The 22,485-nt window shown below is 50.5% G+C and overlaps 1 protein-coding gene across 3 annotated transcripts; it reads right to left on the minus strand.

Moving 5' to 3' along the window:
- Positions 1-996: 996 nt before the first annotated feature.
- Gtf3c5 (general transcription factor IIIC subunit 5) lies at positions 997-21,334 on the minus strand. Of its 3 annotated transcripts, none has more exons than XM_006233835.5 (12): positions 20,911-21,334; positions 17,778-17,997; positions 14,906-15,104; positions 9,286-9,481; positions 8,209-8,313; positions 6,744-6,858; positions 5,467-5,547; positions 5,213-5,310; positions 4,106-4,188; positions 3,237-3,379; positions 2,365-2,526; positions 997-1,907 (listed from the first exon to the last, which is right to left on the minus strand). In XM_006233835.5, exons 1-11 carry the CDS (start codon positions 21,061-21,063, stop codon positions 2,390-2,392), a joined length of 1,530 nt encoding a protein of 509 aa, XP_006233897.1. In that variant the 5' UTR covers positions 21,064-21,334; the 3' UTR covers positions 997-1,907; positions 2,365-2,389. The 3 variants fall into 3 exon arrangements, with proteins under 3 accessions (XP_006233897.1, XP_038961295.1, NP_001073410.1); XM_039105367.2 differs by lacking the exon at positions 20,911-21,334 and adding an exon at positions 20,752-20,887 and having other exon boundaries at positions 2,365-2,544; NM_001079941.1 differs by having other exon boundaries at positions 1,004-1,907; positions 2,365-2,544; positions 20,911-21,310.
- Positions 21,335-22,485: the final 1,151 nt, after the last annotated feature.

Genomic DNA, 22,485 nt, shown 5'->3' on the forward strand with positions numbered 1-22,485 from the left:
GACATAAAGGATGCAGTAGGCCCAGCCTGGGTCACTGAATGGCCTGTGTGAGCATAGTTCCTTCAGACACCAGTCTGCAGAACTCACCCAGTGGACAGGGAGCGGAGGCTAAAATGACCCTAACTTTGTATGTACTTTACCAACTGTTAAACATATGCACTCCAATGGTTTATTTTAAATTATGTGTATATTTATGTCTCTAGAGTATATACACATGAGTGCAGGTGCCTTGAGAGGCTGGGGAGGGGGGTACTGGAAAGGACTAGAAATAACTGGGAATCGTGTCAAGGATGGTGATCAACTTCATGTATTAATCTGACTAATTTGGTACCCAGGTATTTGGCCAAAGAGGACATGGGGGTATACATCTTCAATCTAGCACCCAGGAAGCAGAGATAGGAGGATCCTTTTAAGTTCAACATTAGCCTTGTCCACACTGCAAGTTCCAGGACGATACACAGGAGAGCCTGTCTCAAACAAACCAGCCAACCAAGGACAACCTTTGAAACATCTGGTCAAGTATCTTAGATGTTTCTGTGAGGCGTTCTTGATGAAATGCTGTTTAAGTTAGTGGGTGCTGACAAGCCCACTTAGGCCTCCAACAGGCCTGCACAAGCCTGTTGCAGGGCTGAGACAAGGTGAGCAGCAGAGGCGGGGGTGGGATTATGCAGCCAGCAGGTTGCATTTGACTACAGCTCTTGGCTGAATCTCCACCCTATCCCATGCCCCAAGACTGTGGACCTGTCCTTAACTGGGAGCCAACTGCTTACAATAAATCCTGACTGTTCTGCTTCTTGAGAGTCTTGGCTAGCAAGTGCCACAAAGTACTATAGTTCTTTTTGTTTCTTAGTACTATAGCTCTGCTGGAGACAAGTACAGCCTTTCTCAAACACGCCCAGAAAAACACAAATGGAAAATAAATCAATATAGGGTGCAATACACAGACTCAGTAATATGACGTCAGACGCCAGTGGCCAGGACATCGAGAACCAGTGCTTGCTTCTGAGGGGGGTTTATTTTTATTTTTATTTTTTTTTTACTAAAAGCACTTTTATTTACATGGGAATTCAGGAGAATTACAATACTTTACTAAGTGTGGCTAGACTTCAGGAAGTCCTTCTAGTCTGGCCAACCCAAGGCAAGACGGCCATTGCCCTGGGCTCTGTGCAGGTGAGGCCTCTAGAGGGCATAGGGTCCCTCCCTCAGCACCCTCCTCAGATCCAGAGTCAAAGTATTCCTGGGTAGATGGGATCGGAACCTAGGTCTCCTCCCCAAGGACAAGGATGGGCAGTCATTAGGAGTGGGAAAGCCCCCAGCTGAAGTGTCCTGGCAGCCACTATGAAAGAAGTCCTCTGGGCACAGGCAAGGCTAGCGAGCCTTTGGGGAAGAGCTCCTTCCTGCCTTTGGGCTGAGTGTTCTTTGAAGCAGCAGGAAGCAGGGTCAGCAAGGACTCGGGTCTGGCTGGCCGATCCCCAGTGAGCTGGGGAATCACTTGAGCCAAGTCAAACAATGGTCTTCAATCTTGTCAGGAGGATGGGCTGGCTCGAGGCATTTGGCTGTGAATGGCTGTGTCTGGACTGTGTGTGCCAGGCTGTTCAAGGCACTGAGGCCACAAAGAGACAAGGCAATGGCCCATCTTTGGCTCAGCACCCTCAGGAAGTGGTGCTGCTGCCCGGGGGAGGTTATGCACAGGGGACCTTCCATGGAGGCCCACTTGGCAGGGACTTGACAGTCTCTGGTTGCACAAAAGGAAGCTGTGAGACAGGGTGTTTTCAGGGAATTGAAGAGTTGGTCCTTTGGTGAAGTCAGGCTGCATACAGCCTGGGGTTGCCTAGTGTCCTCATCTCACCACTCTGGATGGGACATAAGCCTGTCCCAACTGTCCCACCATGGCATACCAGCATGTCCTGAAGGAGGGAAGGAAGAAATGAGGTGCTAAAGCCTCAAGCAAAAGAAGCACTCCCAACTTTACCACCCCCCATGTTGAGACTCCCAGGAAAATTGATTAACAGGACAATTAGGGCTGGTCTTGGCTTATACCAAGGCCACCCCAAACAGATGGTGCTCAAAAAGGCAGTTTAGCCAACCAGGCTCCTCAGGCCCCTGTCACTATATTCACAAGACCCTTAGGGCCAGGATGGGTGCCCTAGGTTTACCACATCTACCTCAGGCTTTTGCTGGTCTTAGCCTTGGGACATCTGTATGGCAGTCTTCCACCCAGGACAGAAAAGCAGATAGTACCAAGCAGCAAGACATAGCCAGAGCCAGGGCCTCTGGTTAGGACACCAGCTCTCTTCAGAGGAGCCTCTAGGCTCCTCCGTGACCTTGCTCTGGCGTCTTTGTGAGGACAGTTGCTGGTCTCACCTGGCCACCCGGGAGCAGTGCTTCCTCACACGTAATCCAGAATCTCTGTTTCCATCTCATTCTCACTCCCATCTGAGGGCTTGAACTCCTCCTCTTCTTCCTCCTCCTCCTCCTCCTCTCCAGATTCAAACATCAGCTGCTCTTTCCCATGATCAGCCTTACCTGTGTTGGAGAACAGAGCTGCACGAGAAGGAAAGAAGGCTGTGTTCCAACGCAGGCTTCTAGGTGGCCCTAGAGCCCACTCACTGTGATGGGAAGCTGGCTCAAATAATACGCAAAGCATGAGGGCGGGGACCAAGAGGGCGGGGTGCAGACAAGTAAGGCATGTTTGAATCCATGTTCTGGGGAGAACCATGAGCAGCCTGGGGCCCAGTGTACCTGGAGGGCATACACCATTATTCCCAGAAAAGCTTCAAAGCCTTCACTGGGCTCCCAAGAGTGAAGCCTACACCCCAACACCGCCAGGAAGCCTGCTCTACTCAGATGCCTGCTACCCGGCTTGGAAGGAGTCCCTCCCAAGAGCTTCTCATTGCTCTCAGGTCCCCTTGTAGATCCCTGCCTTGCAAACACCTCACTTTCCAGTGCCCTAGGGGCTAGCTCAGGCTTTGTTTTGAGCAACAGGCTGAGAAATGCAGTGCAGAGCCATGGGCCACATAGCCCCATGGGAAAGGATGGGCAGAGCTGTCCTTCCTGTATGGGAAGGTCGCATCGCTTCCCTCCTGTCGGCACATGTTCAGTGTCACTGCTGAGTGCTGGCTCACAGACCTCCCCTCTACCATAGATAGATAGTAGGAAGGTCTCTGGAGCTTCTTGTCAGCTTTTGTCAGACTTGTTTTGAACAGGTCTGAGGCTTCCCTGCAAGTGGCTCTCACCAGGCCTCTCAGAGCGGATGGTCTGTAGAATCATGAGTGACATAGTGTCTCTCAGGTGGTCTGTGGTCTTGGGGAGGCACCACCCATCTTTCTCTGTGCATACACTCTCTGTCCCATCATTGCGGTGAACAATTTTCTGTAACCTGTGGGCAGAGAAAGCTGCATGGATAGAATCCCTGGACAGGGCTTGTTGGGGAGCTTATTCAGAGACCCAGAGTGGGACTCCATGTGCGCTGGATCATGGGATGTTCTAACACAGGGCTATGGGCAGGGGGGTTGTGCAAACAGGAGGCCAGTGGGAGATTTGTACATGGTCTCTACGTGGGAGACGGTGCTCAGACAGGTGTCTCAGAGGCAGTGGGTGATGGAGAGCTTGCAGGGGCGAATGGTCTCAGCTGGGCTCCCTAACTTCTGTAGTCTCTGAACACCCCCACCCACCCAAATAAAACCCTACACAAAGCTGGATGTATCCCCCAGAGATGCTTTCCTGCTAACAGTCAGCTTTCCCTGGGTCCCACCCACATGCTGCCTTGTTTGGCATGTCCCCTTTAGTGCTGTTGCCCACTCTTGGTGTTTCTTAGCTGTGGTTGAGAACAAACAGGCTGAAGGGGCCCAGGATTAGGAACCATACATGCAAGGAGTGACTGCTACTAGCAAGCAAGGCTGCTTTCTACAGGGCACAGTGCAAGCCTGCGGTTGTCAGGAGTCTTACAGCTCACATACGCAGGACTCAGGGCTGCACCCGTCCCAGTGGCCAAGTCTTCCCTAAGAGCCCAGCTGCAGGAAGAGCTACAGAGAACACTAGTACTGAGCGAGTTCTAACCCAGAATCCAGGGCCTATCCCTGGGCACAGGACGCCCCATACATACTCTTCCACATTCAAATCACACAGCTGGTAGAACATCTGTCGATAGGGTGGCAGAGCCCCTTCCCGGAAGATGTAGACCGAATCCTGAGGAAGAGGGAAGAGATGGGATGGCTGCAGAGTACCCCAGGTCTAACAATGCAGGGGACACCCATGCTGTGACTTTCGTGGAAGTCTAAGGGGTTGGCTTGTCCTCAGGCCCAGGGCAGCCAGCAGATGTGGAGAGAGAAAGCTCTCTCCCCAGGAGGTGCTGGGAGGATGGAGGCAGTAAGGCCCTCCTCAGTTTACAGCATGGGATCCATGCTGGGCTCTGCCTTCTGCATCTTCCAAAAGGAGCCGGGTTGCTCCTCACTGGCTGTTTCTACTCAGTCACTCTATGGACCCTGCATGTTCCCTTGGCCACTTTTTGGGGAGGAAGACAGGGTTTAATGAGTATCATTTTCCCCCTTTTCCACTTGGAATATAGCCCTAGAGTCAAAGACAAGGCCCCCAAGACACTGGTGGCCAAGGCATGATGGCACTAGGGGATAGCTGTTTTCCTCATGTCACTTGTCTCTGCTCAACTTGAATTTTCTGACACAGCTACTTAAGCAGTGACTCCAGGGTAGAGACACACTTGCTTGGCCTTCTCCAGGACTGTGGAGTGGTCAGAAGTGTGGGAGTGTGCTAGCTCCTGCTGGGCTGTGCTGATGAAAGTGTGAGCTCTGGAGGGCTGTGTGCATCCCATAATGCATTTCACCCCACAGCTGATCCGAAGATGTTCTCGCTTGGCCTGCTCATGTATATGTCTGACCCCCACATCCCAGTAGCAGTTATAGGCCTCAGGGAGCCAGGCTCCCAAGGGGCAGCTGCATATATCTGCTGTGGTCAAATTTCCCTCTTTAAGACTCAACACCACCTCTGCCCAGACGGCTCTAGTTGCCCATGACCTTGGGTAGATGGCACCCCAGATTCTCACTTTGTTTGTGGAGGGGCCTAAGGGGTGAGTAACGCAAAGGCACTGGGTAGGAAGAGCTGAGTCGAAGACCCCAGCATCACTTAGAAGTGCCCAGCCCTGCAGTGACACTTCAGTGCCCCCACCTGAGCGTCCACGGAGCCAGAGAGCACTCACCTTGAGCTTGTACTTATTGTAGGTCAGTTTCCGTGGGCCATCGCTTCCTGATGGGCCCAGACCCTGCTTCAGGTCATGCATGGTGACAGGTTGGCTGGCTGCATGGAAACAAGGCTGTGCTTTGGTACAGGCGTGGGGATCACCCACCTGACCTTCTGCATCTGCCTGTAAGGAAGGGCCGGCAGACCCTCCCATCTGGTAGTCTGATGCCCACCTCCCTTGCGGGTCCTGATGTGGACGATTCAGCCACTTACGTGTCTTCTTGACGGTGATGGGGAGGCTGTAGTTGTATGTGCTGCGCTTCGCTTTGACGGGCATGTCCCTGGAGCCATATCCTGCATGCAAGAGCCATGTGTCAGGAGTGGGTGCCAAAGCCATCTGGGAAGCGGCCGGGGACCCACCTCACGGTGGCCAGCTCCACCTGCACCTACAGGAGGATGGACGCCAGCTCATCTGGCACTGATCTCCTTATGTGGTTTCCCTGGCACCCTGGGCTGGATACTTAAGGAGGACCCATGTCAGGCTTTGCTTATGGGCTAGAGGCACAGCACAGCCAGCAAAGGGCCAGCGTTTCCAGTCCCAAGCTCTTTATGTTGTTCCATAGGCTCTCGGTAGTGGGCGCGGCTAGGGACACAGAAAGGTTTCTAGCCTAGTTGCTCCACAGGAGTAGACTCAGTTTTTGGAGACAGATTTTCACCATGTAGCCTTGATTGCCTGGGAATTCACTATAAAGACTGCTGGCCTTGAACTCATAGAGATCCGACGGCTTCTGTCTTGTGAATGTTGGGATTAAAGGTATGTGCTACTCTGTCCTGCTGGAAATGGTTTCTTTAAAAATAAACAAGTAAATACATACTATACATAATTATATATAATGCATATAGTGTTTTATTATATAACATTAGCTATATAGTATATGTGTATGTGTATGTAAATACAGGTGCCTATGGAGACCAGAGGCGTTATATCTCTGGAACTGTAGCTACAGACACTTCAAATTGTCTGACATGGGTGGTGGGAATTAAACATGGCCCTCGGTAAGCATGTGTGCACTCCTAACTGCTGAGCCATCCCCATTCAGCTCCAGAACAGAAGAGAGTGCTAGAAATGGTGGCTGGAGAGGTGCTGTGCAAACGTAAGAATTCAAGTTGGGATTCCAGCACCTCCACAGCAAGATGGACACCCTGCATGCATGCCTACCAATCCAGGCCCTGGGTGTGTGACAGGGACAGGATTGCTGGGGCTTCTAGCCAACTGAGAAAATGTGAGCCCCAGGTTCATAAAGAGCTTCTGCCTCAAGGGCTAGGTAGAAAGTGACAAGGACCCTAACCCTGTCTCTGGCTCCCACGTGTATGAACAGGAGCGCTCTCCTGCACACACATGTGCTGCTGATACTCAAAACACAGATGCACACAGATACACACACAGATGTCTTATTTTTGTTTGTTTGTTTGTTTGTTTGTTTGTTTTGGTAAGGATGGTGCTAGAAATGGTGGACACAGAGACAAAGACAGAAAGTAAACATATTTACCATATTTCATTCCACAACGGATTCGAAAGTCAAGGACTTGATAAATCTTGGCATCTGGGTGCTTACGAGGGTCATAGCCAAATCGAATCCACAAGCTTCTCCATGGGCCTGTTATCTGGAGACCAAAAAGAAACTGAGTGTGAGGATCCTCTAGTCCATAGGTGGGGCCAACCCCTATAGTGAGGCAGCAGGAGCCCCTGAGCTCTGAAAGCATGGCCTTAGGCTTCACCCTTTGATGGGGTTCTATGAGGGTAAAGTGAGATCAGGAGTTTCTACCACTGTTCGTGGTACCCAACTGTTTCTTCCATGACAGTTAGACTAAGAAGTTATGTTCAGTGAGAGAAGGTGGCTTTCCAGGCTAGAGGCCAACAGTGCCTCTGTCCAGCATCAACCGCTATGGTTATGTTTTATGCTGGCAGGTAGGACCCCCTTCCTTCTGAACTTGTAGGAAGCTCTGGACCACCCCACCCCCACCCCTATCTCCATCCTCTCTTGGGAGGCCTCAGGTAGCTCTGCCACTCATTGGCTGCAGAACCAAGACATGACATGTCAAGACCCTGAGTCCAGCTTTCCCTCAGAAATAAGAATGGACTCTTACTGCCACCTCCAGGAGGAATGAAGGCAGTGATATGTAGCTTCATCCCGTGCCAGGCCCTCAGGAATTTCTCACTACAACATCACTATGCACAGAAGGCTTACCTAAGACTCAGGTGATACTTCTTCCTTTAAAGTCATCCACACACAGCCTGATTGGAAAGTTGTGGTAGACCTAGGGGCTTTGAAATCTTTCTGTTTCTTTTTTGGTGTCCATGTGTATAGGTCTTGGTGTGTGTTCACATGTGTGGGTATACGTCTCTGTGTGTGTGTGTGTGTGTGTGTGTGTGTGTGTGTGTGCGCGCGCATGGTTGTGGGGTAGGTGATGTGATATGTGTGTGATGTGATGTGTGTGTGTGATGTGTGTGTGTATGTGATGTGATGTGTGTGTGTGATGTGTGTATGTGATGTGATGTGATGTGTATGTGTGTGTGTGTGATGTATGTGATGTGATGTGTGTGTGTATGTGATGTGATGTGTGTTGTGTGTGTGTGTGTGTATGTGATGTGATGTGGTGTGTGTGTGTGTGTGTGTGTGTGTGTGTATCAAGTACCAGAGGGTGTGGTTGGTTGTCTCTTTCACTCTTCACCTTATTTTTAAGATACAATTCCCCAGGACCTGCCCAACTCTACCTACTCAGTGTTGGGGTCACAGGCACATGCTACCACATGGGTATTGGGGACCCTCAAGCCACTGTAGCAAGCACTTTACCCACTGAGCCATCTTCTCAGCTCTGTAAATAGTTTTAACAAGTTGTCTCAAGGTGTCAGGTAAGAGGGATGCTAGGAAGTATGTGTGCCTTCTGTTGGCATGGCTCTAATATGTCCCAGCAGGGATCATGGACCACACTGGTGGGAGAGACTAGACTTACCATGTAATAAGCCATATAGGGAAGCAAGATCTTAAGCTTGTCAGGATGGACACTGACGTTAGACTTGACAGCATTTCGTGACCAGATGGGACGGATGTCAAAGAGCTGGGGAAAGTCAAGGACAGAGTTTGAGATAAACACCAACAGCTACTGGCTTCTATATCAGCTGTCCCTGTGTATCTGGAACCCACCATACCGACCAGTCACTCATGACCCCTTCCTCCTTACCCCAATCCCTTAGAGGCATGGATTTTACCTCTTGGACACGACCTTACATGGTTCACAGTACAGGGCTGAGCAAGCACACACTGAAACCCCAGAGCCCTGATCACTCCCAGCCTGGAAGGCACCTTCCCTGAAGGAGGTGAGGGGATGGCCTGGTCCGGGGGAGGCTGTACTAGGCACTGTGAGCCACAGGGGAAGCCTCAGGTGACTACTGAGGTTCAGCAAGGGCTGCAGTCTCTGAAGGACCCAGTCCTTGAGCAGGGTGACTCTAGCTTCAAAATAGAAAGCCCCATGTGAACCTGCTATTTAGGACAGTAGACCCAGCAGAGATCCAGCCACTGCCACAGAGCACTGGAAACCAGAAGGCAGTGTCCTGTGACATGCTTCCAGTTACACCCAGGGTGAAGGCACCATAGCCTGGCACATGGCCAGTTCCCGTGCATTTGTTACAAGTAATAGGTCTACACAGACTGTCAGACCAGCGCCACACTCTAGCCACATCTCAGCAACGACCCACCTCTGGCACCCCTAAGGGACTTTTAAAAAACTCTAGGGACCATTTTCAACTTTGGAAATGCGGGGCTTCTGAGGTCCTGAGCATTCAGCCTTGCCCCAGCACAGTGATTCCCGCCCTCTTTTTATTTTACTTACAGTAATTGTCTAATTGTCAAGGCTAGTCCCAATCTCACTCTGCCAGTCAACTACCCCTGCTCCTGGGCTAATAGGCTGGGCCACCAAGCCCAGCTTTTAGATGTAACAGCTGGAGGTGCTAACTGGCCAGTGGGAGGGAAAGCGGAGCCAGCGTGGTGGTGCAGTGTGGTGGCCCAGCAGGCTAGGGGGGCATGAGCTCACCTTCCTCAGCTCCTCCTCCACCTTCTGATCGATGGGGTTGGTGCAGGCTTTCTTCCACGTCTGCACTGCAGCCTCCAACGGCTGTTCAGGGACTTCAGTGTCCTCAAAGTTGACAAAGATGGCATTGTGAGGGCGCCGGGCTCTACTCAGTCCAATCAGGTTCTCTCCTGAGATGGAGGGATTGTGATAGCCTTCTCTGTGGACAGAGGGAGACGATTAGATTACCATGTGAGGCACAGGCCTGGTCAGGCAGGCAGAGGATCCAGCAGGTCTCACCAGTAGACCATACCCACATGCCTTTCTCTGGATTCAGTGGAGGGACGCCCACTACTACCTACTGGAAAAGCACGTGCCCTTAGGTTTCCCTCAAGGGTGAGACTGGGTTGTAACAGCCTGCAGTGGCTCTGGGAAACTCTGGGGCCAGTGGCCCTGAAGGAGGGCAAGGTCCCTATGTCTCAGAGCTGGGTATGGGAAAGGGCACCATCGAAAGGCTGGTGGTCTCTCAACTGCAACTTCATCTAGCCCCACACGACACCAGCCAGCCAGTGCAGAGCCACACAACATCTGGCCAGTGCAGAGAACACCATCCAAATGCCCATCAGCTGCACGTGGACAGGGTCGTGGTGGACTCTGCCTACTTACATGACCCACTTAACTCTCCTGCTAGAAGCTGGGCCTTAGCCCCAAGAAGCCTGGCTGCAGCTACCTGAGCCAACTGGTCTTCTACTGAGCAGACAGCAACTTGGCTCAGAAGCATCTGGGCAGCACAGAAGAATGAAAAGGATGTAGCCAGATGGTGTCACCAAAGCCCAGAGGGTAAGCCAGGGTCCTATCTATCCACCCCATAGTGTCCAACCCAAGAAGGACCCAAGTGACCTGCACGCTGTGTGGCGGTGATCTGTGTGTGCATGGGAGGGTTGAGAGGTGGGCGAGCAGTGTTTCTCATACACGGGGCAGAGAGCTACACCTTCCTCAGTTTGCCATGAACCTTAAAAATAGTGTTGTTGTTGTTGTTGTTTTGGAGACAGGGTTTCTCAGTGTAGCCCTGGCTGTCCTAGAGCTCACTTTGTAGACCAGGCTGGCCTAAAACTCACAGAGATCTGTCTGCCTCTGCCTCCTGAGTGATGGGATCAAAGGCGAACACCACCACTCCCGGCTAAAGCAGCAGTTTGCGAACACGCATTTACCTGTATCAGCAGCATAGAGCCTGCCCAGGAGATGGCTCCTAAGGTTCTTAGAGCGACTCTTTAAGGATAGCTGGCAGGAGCCGCAGGCTCAGAGACAGCAGTTTCAGGAACCCTCAGTTTCAGCCTGTGTTTCCCCCATACCAGTCCCACCCCACAGCACCACAAGTACATTTTACTGTGTATCCAGGATGCCACAGTCCCGTCCACATAGTCATCTCCTTTTTATGTGGACGTGTCTGTATGTCTGTGTAACATATGTGTGGATTTTGAGGAGGCCAGAAGTTGTGAGCCACCTGATGTGAGTGCTGGGAACAAACTCTGGTCCTCTGGAAGAGCAACAAATGCTGCCACCACTGGGCCACCTCAGCCCCGTCACCCTTTTATAAGAACAGTATGCTGCTATGAACGCAGGCTGGTCTAGAATTCCTAGGCTCAAGCAATCCTGCTCAACCCCATCCAGTTTGCACTTTACCCTACTTTTCTCCACACATGCATATCAACCGTAAACTTAAAAAATAAATAAGTGATTTTTCCATTGGCAAACAAAATATGAAACAAGGGGTCAAGTCTGTGGGTTTTTTTTTTCAAATGTGCCTTTCAGGAGCCATACCAGGTAGGTACATCCCTATCCTGCTTTAAAGACTTTCCCCCTCAGCCCCCAACACCCTCAAGAAGAGAAGTAGGTGGCTGGCCTTCATTTTAGAGAGGGGCGTAAGGGAAGGACCTCAGGGCTCTCTCTGGCTAGCTCTACTGACCACAGTGACCCTAAATCTGTGGAGAACCACTGGTAGAAGCAGAAGGGGCTCAACACCCTGCCAGCCTCCCCTCTGTAACCCCAGCCTATAGGACATCCAACCCCAGAGGGCAGACAGCCAGGCCCTCCTCCCCTGGCCAGACAAGTCCCCAAAATCAATAGTGCCTGGGAAGAAAAGCAGGTTCTTTCCGTGTGCTAGGAATCTACCCAATCACATAAGGAAGAAAAGGGTCATACCCATGGGCCCAAAGACAGCTGGCCCCAAGCCACGACCTACTCCGGAAGTGTGGACAGCTGCCTACCAGCCCCTCTGTGCAGAGCATAGCCCATGGTCTTCTGCGTAGAGTTCTTCCAACTACAGGTGCCAGGTACTTTGTAAGAGTAAGCTTACTTTGTAAGCACATCAGAAATTTTGAAAAAGAAGCGAGGCAGTCAAGCATAGTGGTGTAAACACATGGGGACACACAGACAGACAGACGGACAGACACACACGCACGCATGCACGCACACATGCACTACTAGTTAGATAAATAATCCTACCCAATGCGGGGCTCACACTCTCCTGCCAGGCACTCGGCAGTGCAGTGAGTGGTCCTCTACCGCGAAGGGTTTCAGCAGGGAGGCAGTGGCACTTATGCTCTGTGGTTGATTCTTTTCTTAACACTTGTTTCTTCTTAACAAGCACAACTTACTTTCACAATGAAAACAACCAGCAGAGGAGGGAAAGCGACAGACCAAACAGCCCTGGGAGAAGGCATTGAAGAGCACCACGAAAGGCACGGAAGCCTCTTCCCTTTTTTGTTTTTTGAGGCGTGGTTTCTGTGTGTACCCCTGGATGTCCTGAAACTCACTCTGTAGTCCAGGCTGTCCTCAACCTCAGAGTTCTGCCTGCCTCGGCCTCCTGAGTGGTGGGGTTAAAACTGTGCAACACCACCATTCTCTACTTTCGTTTAAGTCAGCTCAGGGTGGCCTTAAAACTTGTGACCCTCAACTTTCTGAGTGCTGGGATTACCAGCGTGTGAATCTATAATCCCAGCAGTTGTACTTATTTGAGATAAACTCTCTGTTGCTCAGGCTAGTCGGAAGCTCCTGGGCTCAGGTGAGTGCCCTGCTTCGGCTTTCCTGGGAAATGGAGTATGGGCATATACTATTGCACCTCCAGCTCATGTGGGCTTTTTTTGTTTCAAGGCAGGGTTTTCTCTAACAGCCCTGGCTGTCCAGGAACTGGCTTTGAAAACCGGGTAGCCTTGAACACACAGACAGAAATTCCCTTGTCTCTGCCTCCCATGTGCTAAGATTAAAGGCATACACCACCAAATCCTCCTCACAGGGAGGGAATAATATGCTTTTTGGGGTGAGATCTAAGCCTGCTGCAACAGCCTAGGGATTTTAACCTGAATTAAAATGGGCCCCATGGACTCATATATGTGAATGCTTATCCAAAGGATGGAACCTTTTGAGAAGGATTAGAAGGATGAGGAGGCGTAGCCTTGTTAGAGGAAGTGTACCACTGGAGGGGTTCTGAGGTTTTAAAAGCCAGGCCAGGCCCAAATCAATCAATCAATCCCTCTCTCCTCTCTCTTCTCTCTTCTCTCTCTCTCTCTCTCTCTCTCTCTCTCTCTCTCTCTCTCTCTCTCTCTCTGTGTTTGTGACACACACACACACACACACACACACACACACACACACACACACACAGAGGCTTTGGAAGTGGCAGCTCCTCATGCCTCCTCTGCACAGGCTCCAGGTTTAGTCTAGAATGTTCTCTCTGAACACTTTCTTGCCTTGGTCCTCCATCACTCATTTTTACAGCTAGCTCCCCCTTTTTTTTTTCTCTCTCTCTTTTCTTTTTTTCGGAGCTGGGGACCGAACCCAAGGCCTTGCGCTTGCTAGGCAAGCGCTCTACCACTGAGCTAAATCCCCAACCCCTACAACTAGCTCCTTAATGGCTTCTGGAGCCCCAGCCACCCTCACAATGTATTTAATGCACTTACGCATTTGCTCACATTCTGCCCTGCTTCCCAGCCTCCAACCTAGAACAAACCTCCCTGCCATGTAATCTGTTGACACCAAGTCCTATGGGTCACCACAGGACTGTATCAGAGTTTCTGTCCTACCCCATCCAAACATGGCCACCCTGGACACACCTCCTGGACCATCCCATGCCTCTGCTGTCCCTCACACTACCACTTGTTTTACACTGCAGTGTCTGTTCTAGCACCTGCCCAGAACCCACCACATGCCACGTCAGCCCTCGAGCTGGACCTTCTGAAGACTGCGCACAGCCAACAGTCTCCTCAAAGAACACGGGAGACCAACCGCAGGCTGGCTTCCAAGCTGCCTTCCTCTTCTGGCTTATCTGTGTGCTGACCTGCTTCCCAAGGCTCCTGCCACTGGGCCCCAGCCATTGGCAGCACTTGGTTATAGGAGAGAGCAAAGCCAGTCAAAGCACTGCCCTGGGAAGCATACAGCACGACAAGAAAGGCTGTCTTTGCGTATGTCATTTTAAAAAAGTAACAGGCATGGTGACTTTAACCTATGACCCCAGCACTTGGGAAGCTAAGGCTAGAGAGGCTGCAATTCTGAAGCTAGCCTGGATGTTGCGATTTGCTCTGGGCCAGCCTGGGCTACAGAGACAGACCTTTTCTCTAAATATCACAAGCGTAATAGTAGGAACAGTGTGAGACTAAGGATTGGGCAAGGCCCAAGGACTGGGCAAGGCCAGACACAGAGCTTCCTGTGTGGCCTGGAGACCCCAAGTTTCATTTACACCCTTTATAAATGGGGATGACAAAGAACTGTCAAGTGTTGGGAGGAGAGAGAGCAAATGCAGGCTCGATACCTCACCACAGCTGGTGAGCACTACTAATCTCATATTGAGTATTCAAATTAATTTCTTCTACATTAGTCAGTCCTGGCTCTTATACACAGGAACTCTTCTTCCTCTGTGCCAATGTACAGATGCCTCCAGAGAAAAGCCCACATTTGACAATGCCTGAGACCTGCCTTTTCAACAGCCCCATTCTGTCCAGATCGTGTAATACTAAATGACTCATCTCGCTTGAGTTGCATGTGGTCTTATTTGGGACTTTACAACCCTGAGCGCAAGAGATGCCCACCGCTGACTGAGATATCTGCAGCCCATCCTCAGAACACAGACCACAGCCCGTACTCAGTGAGCAGGATTCAGAGACAGCCATCATCAGCTCAGAGGGAGGGCCCAGCAGATAGGTGAGTGCTGGATAGTGCTGGCAGCTCCCTCCAGCCATGTGTGCAGACATGGAGGTAGCCAAGGGGACAAACAGACTGAGCTTCTGCAGGGAGATGGCAGAAGGCACTCTGCTAGGACAGGAACCAGGAGGCCATGAGATGGACAGAGGAGACAAAAAAGGCCTGGGTTGGTGTGGGATGCTCGAATATGGCATTTCACAGGTAGCACTATTACCGGTGACTGCAAGGTCCAAAGAGAGGCTTGTCAGCAGTGACCAGGGGGTCAAAACCAGAGAGCACTTCTCATCAGGTGCTCTGAGTCCCACTAGTTCACTGTATGTTGGGAATGAAGCCAGTGTGTGACCACCAGGCCACTGCTTAGGGCGTTCCCCTTCTGAATTTAATCCTGATGCCTTGGCTGCAGGCCTTCTGCTGCTCTGAGGCCTGGGTGAGGCTGGGGGCTGCCTACCGGTGCTGTGTCTCAGGGCGATAGAAATAGTCCACGGGGGTGTCCAGCCTGGAGAAGATGGGCGGGGGGATGTAGAGTGGCAGCTCCTGATGGAAGAACTCCTCCTTCTCAGGCTTGCGCATGAGCACTCTGTCGTACATGGACACGTGCGTGCCGTCAGTCTCTGTGTGCACTGCCAAGTACTGGAAGTCAGACATTCCTGGAAAGACAGAGAGCAGATGGCAGACTCTCCCTCAGGCTCTGGTGCTGCTATGCTGACACCCAAACCCTCTCAGGGAGGTGCCAAATGGGCGGTGCAGTAAGAATGGCTCGGGGGAGACAGGGAAGCCATGGCCCAGCAGGGAAAAGCCCAGGGAGCTAGTCCATAAAACACAGTGAACCTCTGCTTCTAATACAGTATTTCCGCCATGCTGCAGGGGCTGCTGGTCCAGGGCCACAATGAGCAGCAGGGTGTTGGCAAATTAGAGAAACAGAACTGTGCTACATTAGGAACAACTTTCCCTCTGGAAGGACAATCCTCGTGGTGAACACTCACCCATCAGGGTGATGTACATCAATGCCCAGCCCAAGGGACCCCAGGTCCAGGTCCTATTCTCCCTTTGTTCCAGGTTTGAGACATGATTTTCCTGTAACCAAGGCTGGCCTCAGACTCCACTCCTGCTCCTTTTTTCTCTTTGGATTCTCTTTTCTCACTAGTCTTTTCAGATTTTCCCTTAGAGCAGCAGCTATAACCAGCCGTCTGAGGAATGTTGGTCATTTGCTAAGCACCTCTCACAAGCTCTTGCTCTTTAAGAAGCACCGTCTCTGTGAATCTTCTCCAGAGCCTACTGAATGCTGGCTCTGTAGCCCTAGTACACAGATAAGGAGACTGAGCTTCCTGCCTGGAGAAACTGGGGAGTGGGGTGTGTGGGAGAACAAATACAGTGACGTGCCTGTGTGAAAACCTTACGGGGAAGCTCACTACTGTACACGCTAACTTAAAGTTTGGTAACAGGCAGCCAGGGCTTATAAACCACAATTCCAAAGTAAATGCTGGGGGTGCTGCCTTTCCAGTTCCTGCTTCCTCCCCACAGTTCCTGGAAAGAGCAATGCTCAATGAGGATCCTAACAAGGCATCCAGTCAGCTGGGGAAACTTGCTGGGGAGGCAGACAGTGTCACGGTGCTGCAACTGCGCCGTCAGTCACCGTGCTGCAACTGCGCCGTCAGTCACCGTGCTGCAACTGCGCCAGTCAGTCACCGTGCTGCAACTGCGCCGTCAGTCACCGTGCTGCAACTGCGCCAGTCAGTCACTTTGCTGCAACTGCGCCAGTCAGTCACCGTGCTGCAACTGCGCCGTCAGTCACCGTGCTGCAACTGCGCCGTCAGTCACCGTGCTGCAACTGCGCCAGTCAGTCACTTTGCTGCAACTGCGCCAGTCAGTCACTTTGCTGCAACTGCGCTGTCAGTCACCGTGCTGCAACTGCACCATTTGGGAGGCTGATATAGAGGCTCAGTGGGCGTAGAGTTTAAGGCCAGCTTGGGAGAAGATCCCAAAACACGGTTGTCTCAGACTGGAGATCTGACCACTAGTTTGATCTGGTCCCACACAACCGTTTATCTTAAAATTGGAAGGTTTCTCACGGAACTCTAGATTCCTAGCTTCTCTCTCTCTTCTTTAATCATTATTTTTATTTCATGTGCATTGGTGTTTTGCCTGAATGTATGTCTGTGTGAGGGTGTCAGATCCCCTGGAACTGGAGTTACAGAGGGTCTTGAGTACTATGTGGGTGCTGGGAACTGAACCCAGGTCCTTTGGAAGAGCAGCCAGTGGTCCTAACTGCTAAGGCATCTCTCCAGTCTGTTAGCTTCTCATAAGTGTATAAAAGGTTGGGGCTGGAGACAAGACTCAGGGGTTAGGAACACTTCCTGATTTTCCTAGGACTTACGTTTACTTCCCATATCAGATGACTCATAACTGCCTGTAATTCCACCTCCAGGGAATTGGACCCTTCCTTCAGACATTTACATGCACTTACATGTGGAATATCCACATATAACAACAGAAAATAAACGTAAAAAGAGAGAGAGAAAACCAGGTATGGCGGTACATGTATTTAATCTCAGCATCCAGGAGGCAGAAGCAGGCAGATCTCTGTGCGTTTCAGGCCAGCCTGGTCTACACAGAGAGCTTCAGGACACTCAGGTCTATGCAGAGAAACCCTGTGTGCTGGCTAGTTTTATGCCAACTTGTTCCACACTACAGAGGAGGGAATTCAATTAAGAAAATGCCTTCCGGGGTTGGGGATTTAGCTCAGTGGTAGAGCGCTTACCTAGGAAGCGCAAGGCCCTGGGTTCGGTCCCCAGCTCCGAAAAAAAAGAACCAAAAAAAAAAAAAAGAAAATGCCTTCCTCAGATCAGTCTGTAGGCAGACCTGTGTAACATCTACTAATCAGTGACTGATGAGGGAGGGCCCAGCTCTTGTGGGTGGCACCCCCCTAGGCTGGTGGTCCTGGCTTCTGTAAGATCAGATTGAGCAAGCCATGAGAAGCAAGGCAGTAAGCAGCATCCAACCCCTTACATCAGCTCCCGCCCTGCCTGCGTTCCTCACTGCTTTTGATGAACTGTTATATGGAGCTGCGAGTGAAATAGCCCTTTTCTCCCACGCTGCTTTGTCATGTGTTTTATCACCAAGCAGTATGCCCACAATCCATAAAGGACTGTTGACTAATGGCTGCTTCCACAATGGGAAACGGCTGTGCTGTGCCTCAGGCACGGGCACACTCTACCCCACTTCCATGTGGCTTCACATGGAGCCCTGAGATCACCCGGTACACCTAGAGATGTCACAGTTACCCTGAGATCACCCGGTACACCTAGAGATGTCGCAGTTACCCTGGAATTTGTAAATTGTGGAGATGGTGCCAAGGATTTCCAGATCGAACGTGACGTGGGGGTGGGCCTCGTCTCCCGGGACACCTCTGCGACGCCTTGTTCTTTTCCGGACTCGGAGCAGCAGGCTACTGGTACTGAAGCGGTTAGCACACACTGGATGGCAGTATGGGTCCTTGGGCCGGAAGTAGAGCTCCAGCCTCTTGGTGGGGTCAGTGTAGATCTGTGGCAATGCCCAGGGAGACAGGGAAGCGGTAAGCAGCTGAACACCCAGCAGAGCTCTGCTCCTTTCCCACGATGCCCAGCTGACAGGGACTCAGGAAGGGCCTGGGGAGTGCGCTCTACTTCCAGCTCTTCATGCCAGTAAACTCTTTTTTTTTTTTTTTTTTAATTTAGTCTTCTCTCATATAGTACATCCTGACTGCTGTTTTCCCTCCTTCTTGGTCTCCCAGTCCCTCCCTCCCACCTCCCGTCTCTCCAATATCCACTCCTCCATTTCCCGTCAGAAAAGAGCAGAACTCCCAGGAATATCAACTGAACATGGCATAACAAGATACAATAAGACTAAGCACAAGCGTCATATCGAAATGGACAAGGCAACCCAGGAGGAGGAAATGGGTCCCAAAAGCAGGCAAAGACTCAGCAACAGCCCCTGTTCCCAGTGTTGGGAACCCCACAAGAACACCAAGCTACACAACCATAACACACATGCGGAGGACCTGGCTCAGCCCCAGACAGGCTCCCTGACTGTCCCTTCAGTCTCTGTGAGTTCCCATGGGCTCTAGTTAGTTGATTCTGTGGACCAAGTAGGACTCACTTTTTAAAATTTGTATGCATATGGGTGTTTTTTTAATTCAGTTTTTAAAGGTATATTTATTTTATGTATGAGTATACTGTTGCTGTCCTCAGATACACCACAAGAGGGCATCAGATCCCATTACAGATGGTTGTGAGCTACCATGTGGTTGCTGGGAATTGAACTCAGGAACTTTGGAAGAGCAGTCAATGCTCTTAATCATTGAGCCATCTCTCCAGCCCAGGACTCATTTTTTCAACCCAAGTTTATTCATGTTTAAAGAGTAAAGAGAATGAAGTCAAAGAGCCTCCTTCCAATAAGTTACAAAGTGAGAGAGATTAAGTGCTATCACCTATCAAGTGCAGTACACAAAGGGACTCTCCTGGTACCATACCACAGGCAGGGTTACTGTCCTACTTACTTCCGAACAGGCAGAGCTTTCAGAACTGACTAGGGTAGGGCTACGCAGGCCAAACACTACCCACCTGCTCCAGGACTCAATTGATAGTCTCTGGCAGTCATTTTTATTACCAATGGCCTTCCTTCTCCTTAAAGGAAAGAGAAACCAACAAAAACTCAAAGACTAGTGTCCAGCTCATGCACCATAGTGTTACAAGTATTTCTTTTTTTTTTTTTTTTTCTTTTTTCTTTTTTTTCGGAGCTGGGGACCGAACCCAGGGCCTTGTGGTTGCTAGGCAAGTGCTCTACCACTGAGCTAAATCCCCAACCCCACAAGTATTAAAATTAGAAGAGTGGTGCCTAACTCCTGGTAAGTACTAACACATGCCACCTACATGTGAACAGATGTTTGCCCTACATTTGGTTAGAGACATGCAGTGAGTGTTAGTTGTGTGCGTGCGTGTGTGTGTGTGTGTGTGTGTGTGTGTGTGTGTGTGTGTGTGAACCAACAGTGTCAATCCACTCGTCTCACCCACAAGTTCAACTCCTGACTCCCAATACTTAGGATAGGGGCCTTCATGAAGTGCTCAGTAGCAAGCGAGGAAAAACATGAAAGTCAGAAGAAGCCTGGGGGCTGGAGAGACCACTCAGCAGTTAAGAGCACTCGCTGCAGTTCCCAAGACTGGAGTTCAGTTCCCAGCACCCAAACACTGGGCAGAGTGCAGTCACTTGTAATCACAGCTCAAAGAGATCCAACACCCTCTTCTGGCCTTCACGATCACCTGTTTACACAATTAAACATAAGGCTCAACTCTCCTTCTCATAAAACACACAGCTCTGACCTAATAGAGCAGAGATGAGCCTATTAGGGTTATCATGGCCTGGCACATCAGGAGTACTCCAGAAAACCAAGTAGAATGTATGAGTTATAGAAGACGGTCCCTATCAGGCATCCCTGGGCCAAGGGAGAATAAGGATTCCCTCAATGTCATAGCATGAGTAATGGAAACTCTACTAGCTCCATCAGCTCTTTTCCACACTCATTAAAAAATGGAGCAGAGGGGTTGGGGATTTAGCTCAGTGGTAGAGCGCTTGCCTAGCAAGCACAAGGCCCTGGGTTCGGTCCCCAACTCCAAAAAAAAGAAAAAAAAAAAAAATGGAGCAGAGGGCTGAAGAGATGGCTCGGTGGTTAAGAGCACAGGCTGCTCTTCCACAGGTCCTGAGTTCAATTCCCAGCAACCACATGGTGGCTCACAGCCATCTGTAATGGGATCTGATGCCCTCTTCTGGTGTGTCTGAAGATAGCAACAGTGTACTCATACATAAGGTAAATAAATCCTTTAAGAAAAAGAAAAAGAAAATGGAGCAGATATTAGAACAAGAGAGGTCCCAGCTCTGAGTTTACAGTTCCAGGGCCAATAAATATAATACATGAACAGGTAATAAATGTACCAAATTGAAGTCTGAGTGTAATTCAATGGAAAGCCAGATATTAACTACAGAATCTACTTATGCTAAGATGTTCAGGGAAATCATTCTAAAGAAATATTCCAAGATCCCGCAGAGTATCACTTTAGTTTCCCTACTTGTTGTGTGGCCTGTTCACTCGTATATACGTGCTTACCACAGAACACAACGTCAGCGAATTCTATCACTTTTAGTTTCAACTACAGGTGGTGCAAAAGTTCTTAACTCTTTCCTCCCGTGCCTCGGTTTTCTACCGAGAGCAGTAAGGTCAGAGCAGCTCACTGTCCTGGGACAAATGCTAAGCATGCCACTCACATTTGGGGACAGAAAGAAAACAATGTCTTGTTCACAACAGGTCCTAGAGCATGCCTAAACTCTCCGTTGCCAAGGAAACCACTCTCCCGCCGGGTGGTCCCGCCCATTCGATAGATGTAGATTCCTTTCCCGCGGTCCTGGAGTTTCCCAGCTCCTTACTCGAGAGACGCCTTCCTCGCCGCCCAGAGTCTGTAGCATCTTATCTTCGTTTTGCACCACGCCCGGGTACTCCACGCACACCAGTCGCCGTTCTCGCCGCAGGTCCACAGGGATGGCGGCCTTCGGGTCCGCATCCGACTCCACCGCCTCCATGCCTACCAGTCCGGTCCCGGCCCGCCGCCGTCCGCTCTCAAATGGCTCCTCTAGGCTTCACCTCAATGGTTCCGCGAAGGAATTGTTCCGATCCTCTTTACCTTTCGCGTCTCCTTAAATCAGGGAGACTCAAAGGCCTCCAGGAACCGGGGCGCCATGGCATCTGTTCATTTTGCGACCCCACAGCGGCCTAGAGGCTTTTTACTTTAAAAAGAAGAGGGTTGGACAAAGGGGCGAGACGAGGGTGTGACCCAACCAGGATTTGACCGGGTTCTTCCGGACGTCCTGTCCAATGAGAGCTTGAAGGCGTGTCCAAGGAGCCTTCTGGCCCGCCTCCCATCCGTGAGGTGGTTTTCGGCTGTCAAACAAAAACGGTCTGCTGAGTCTTTTTAGCCTTGCTTCTGTGTGTGTGTATTTAGGGCTGACCACTTGAGACTGGATATCAGGGGTCTTAGCAGTGGAGAAGGCGAATTCTCTCAGTAGCCATTGATTGGCGGAAGCTCTTTATCTAGGGATGGGCCCTTGTGAGATTTTTTTCCCCGTCCACTTTGGCATGCCCATCGTGATGTTTACATCCTATTGTTGAGATTTCATGGGTGCAGCTTTCCTGCCCTTGAGGACACGGTGTGCAACACGGGTAGTCCCTAAAGGCATGCGCCACCATGGCCCAGGCACAACGCCCTTAGAGGGAATTCTGTGTAAGAATGATGGGCTTGTGTCATTGGGCACCAAGTGCTCTCCTCACACCACACACATTCTGACCTCAGGGCAGGAGGCAGACACACTTCTTCTGGTAAAGACTTCTCTTGTGAGGAGGAATAGATTAGGAAGGCGAAAAGTGGATTCAGACAAGGCAGCCTAATTCAGGCAGGAGATGCATCCTGGGGGCAGGAAGGTGGGTATGAGAAGGAACTTTGGGAAGTGCATTGGAGGATATTAGGAGACCCTAGATTTCTAAAGTGATTTCTCTCAGTCAGAGAGCTCATTGTTGTTGGATTAGGAAGCCACAATAGGGGCTGGATATAGCTCAGTGGTTGAGTACTGGCTCCTCTGCAAGAGGCCACAATGGCCCGCGACTAAAGTTCCAGGAAATCTGACAAATATTTCTGGCATGCATGTGGTTCACAAACAGGCAAAACACTCATAGCCATATATTTTTAATCTCTTAAAAATTTGAAGCAGAATAAATCTGCAAAGTTTAGACAGTTCAGCATTTTAAAAAGGAAAAGCACAAACTGATGTGAAGTATTTATGATTATTTGAATTGGAATACCCATCCAGGAACCCAAACCTGTGTGTGTGTGTGTGTGTGTGTGTGTGTTTATGTGTATGTGTGTGTATGTGTATATCTGTGTGTGTATGTGTGTATGTGTGCGTGTGTGTATGTGTGTATGTCTCTGTGTGTGTATGTGTGTGTATGTG

Source organism: Rattus norvegicus, chromosome 3, assembly GCF_036323735.1.
Source record: "Rattus norvegicus strain BN/NHsdMcwi chromosome 3, GRCr8, whole genome shotgun sequence".
NCBI classification, from domain to species: domain Eukaryota; kingdom Metazoa; phylum Chordata; class Mammalia; order Rodentia; family Muridae; genus Rattus; species Rattus norvegicus.

Coding starts and splice junctions, on each gene's coding strand:
- Gtf3c5 (NM_001079941.1), bottom strand. CDS start 21,063: ATGGAGGCGGTGGAGTCGGATGCGGACCCGAAGGCCGCCATCCCTGTG. Junction 5,548..6,743: donor CCGTTGTGGAATGAAATATG/GTAAATATGTTT, acceptor TCTTGCATGCAG/GATATGGCTCCAGGGACATG. Junction 4,189..5,212: donor ACAATAAGTACAAGCTCAAG/GTGAGTGCTCTC, acceptor CCTCTTCCTCAG/GATTCGGTCTACATCTTCCG.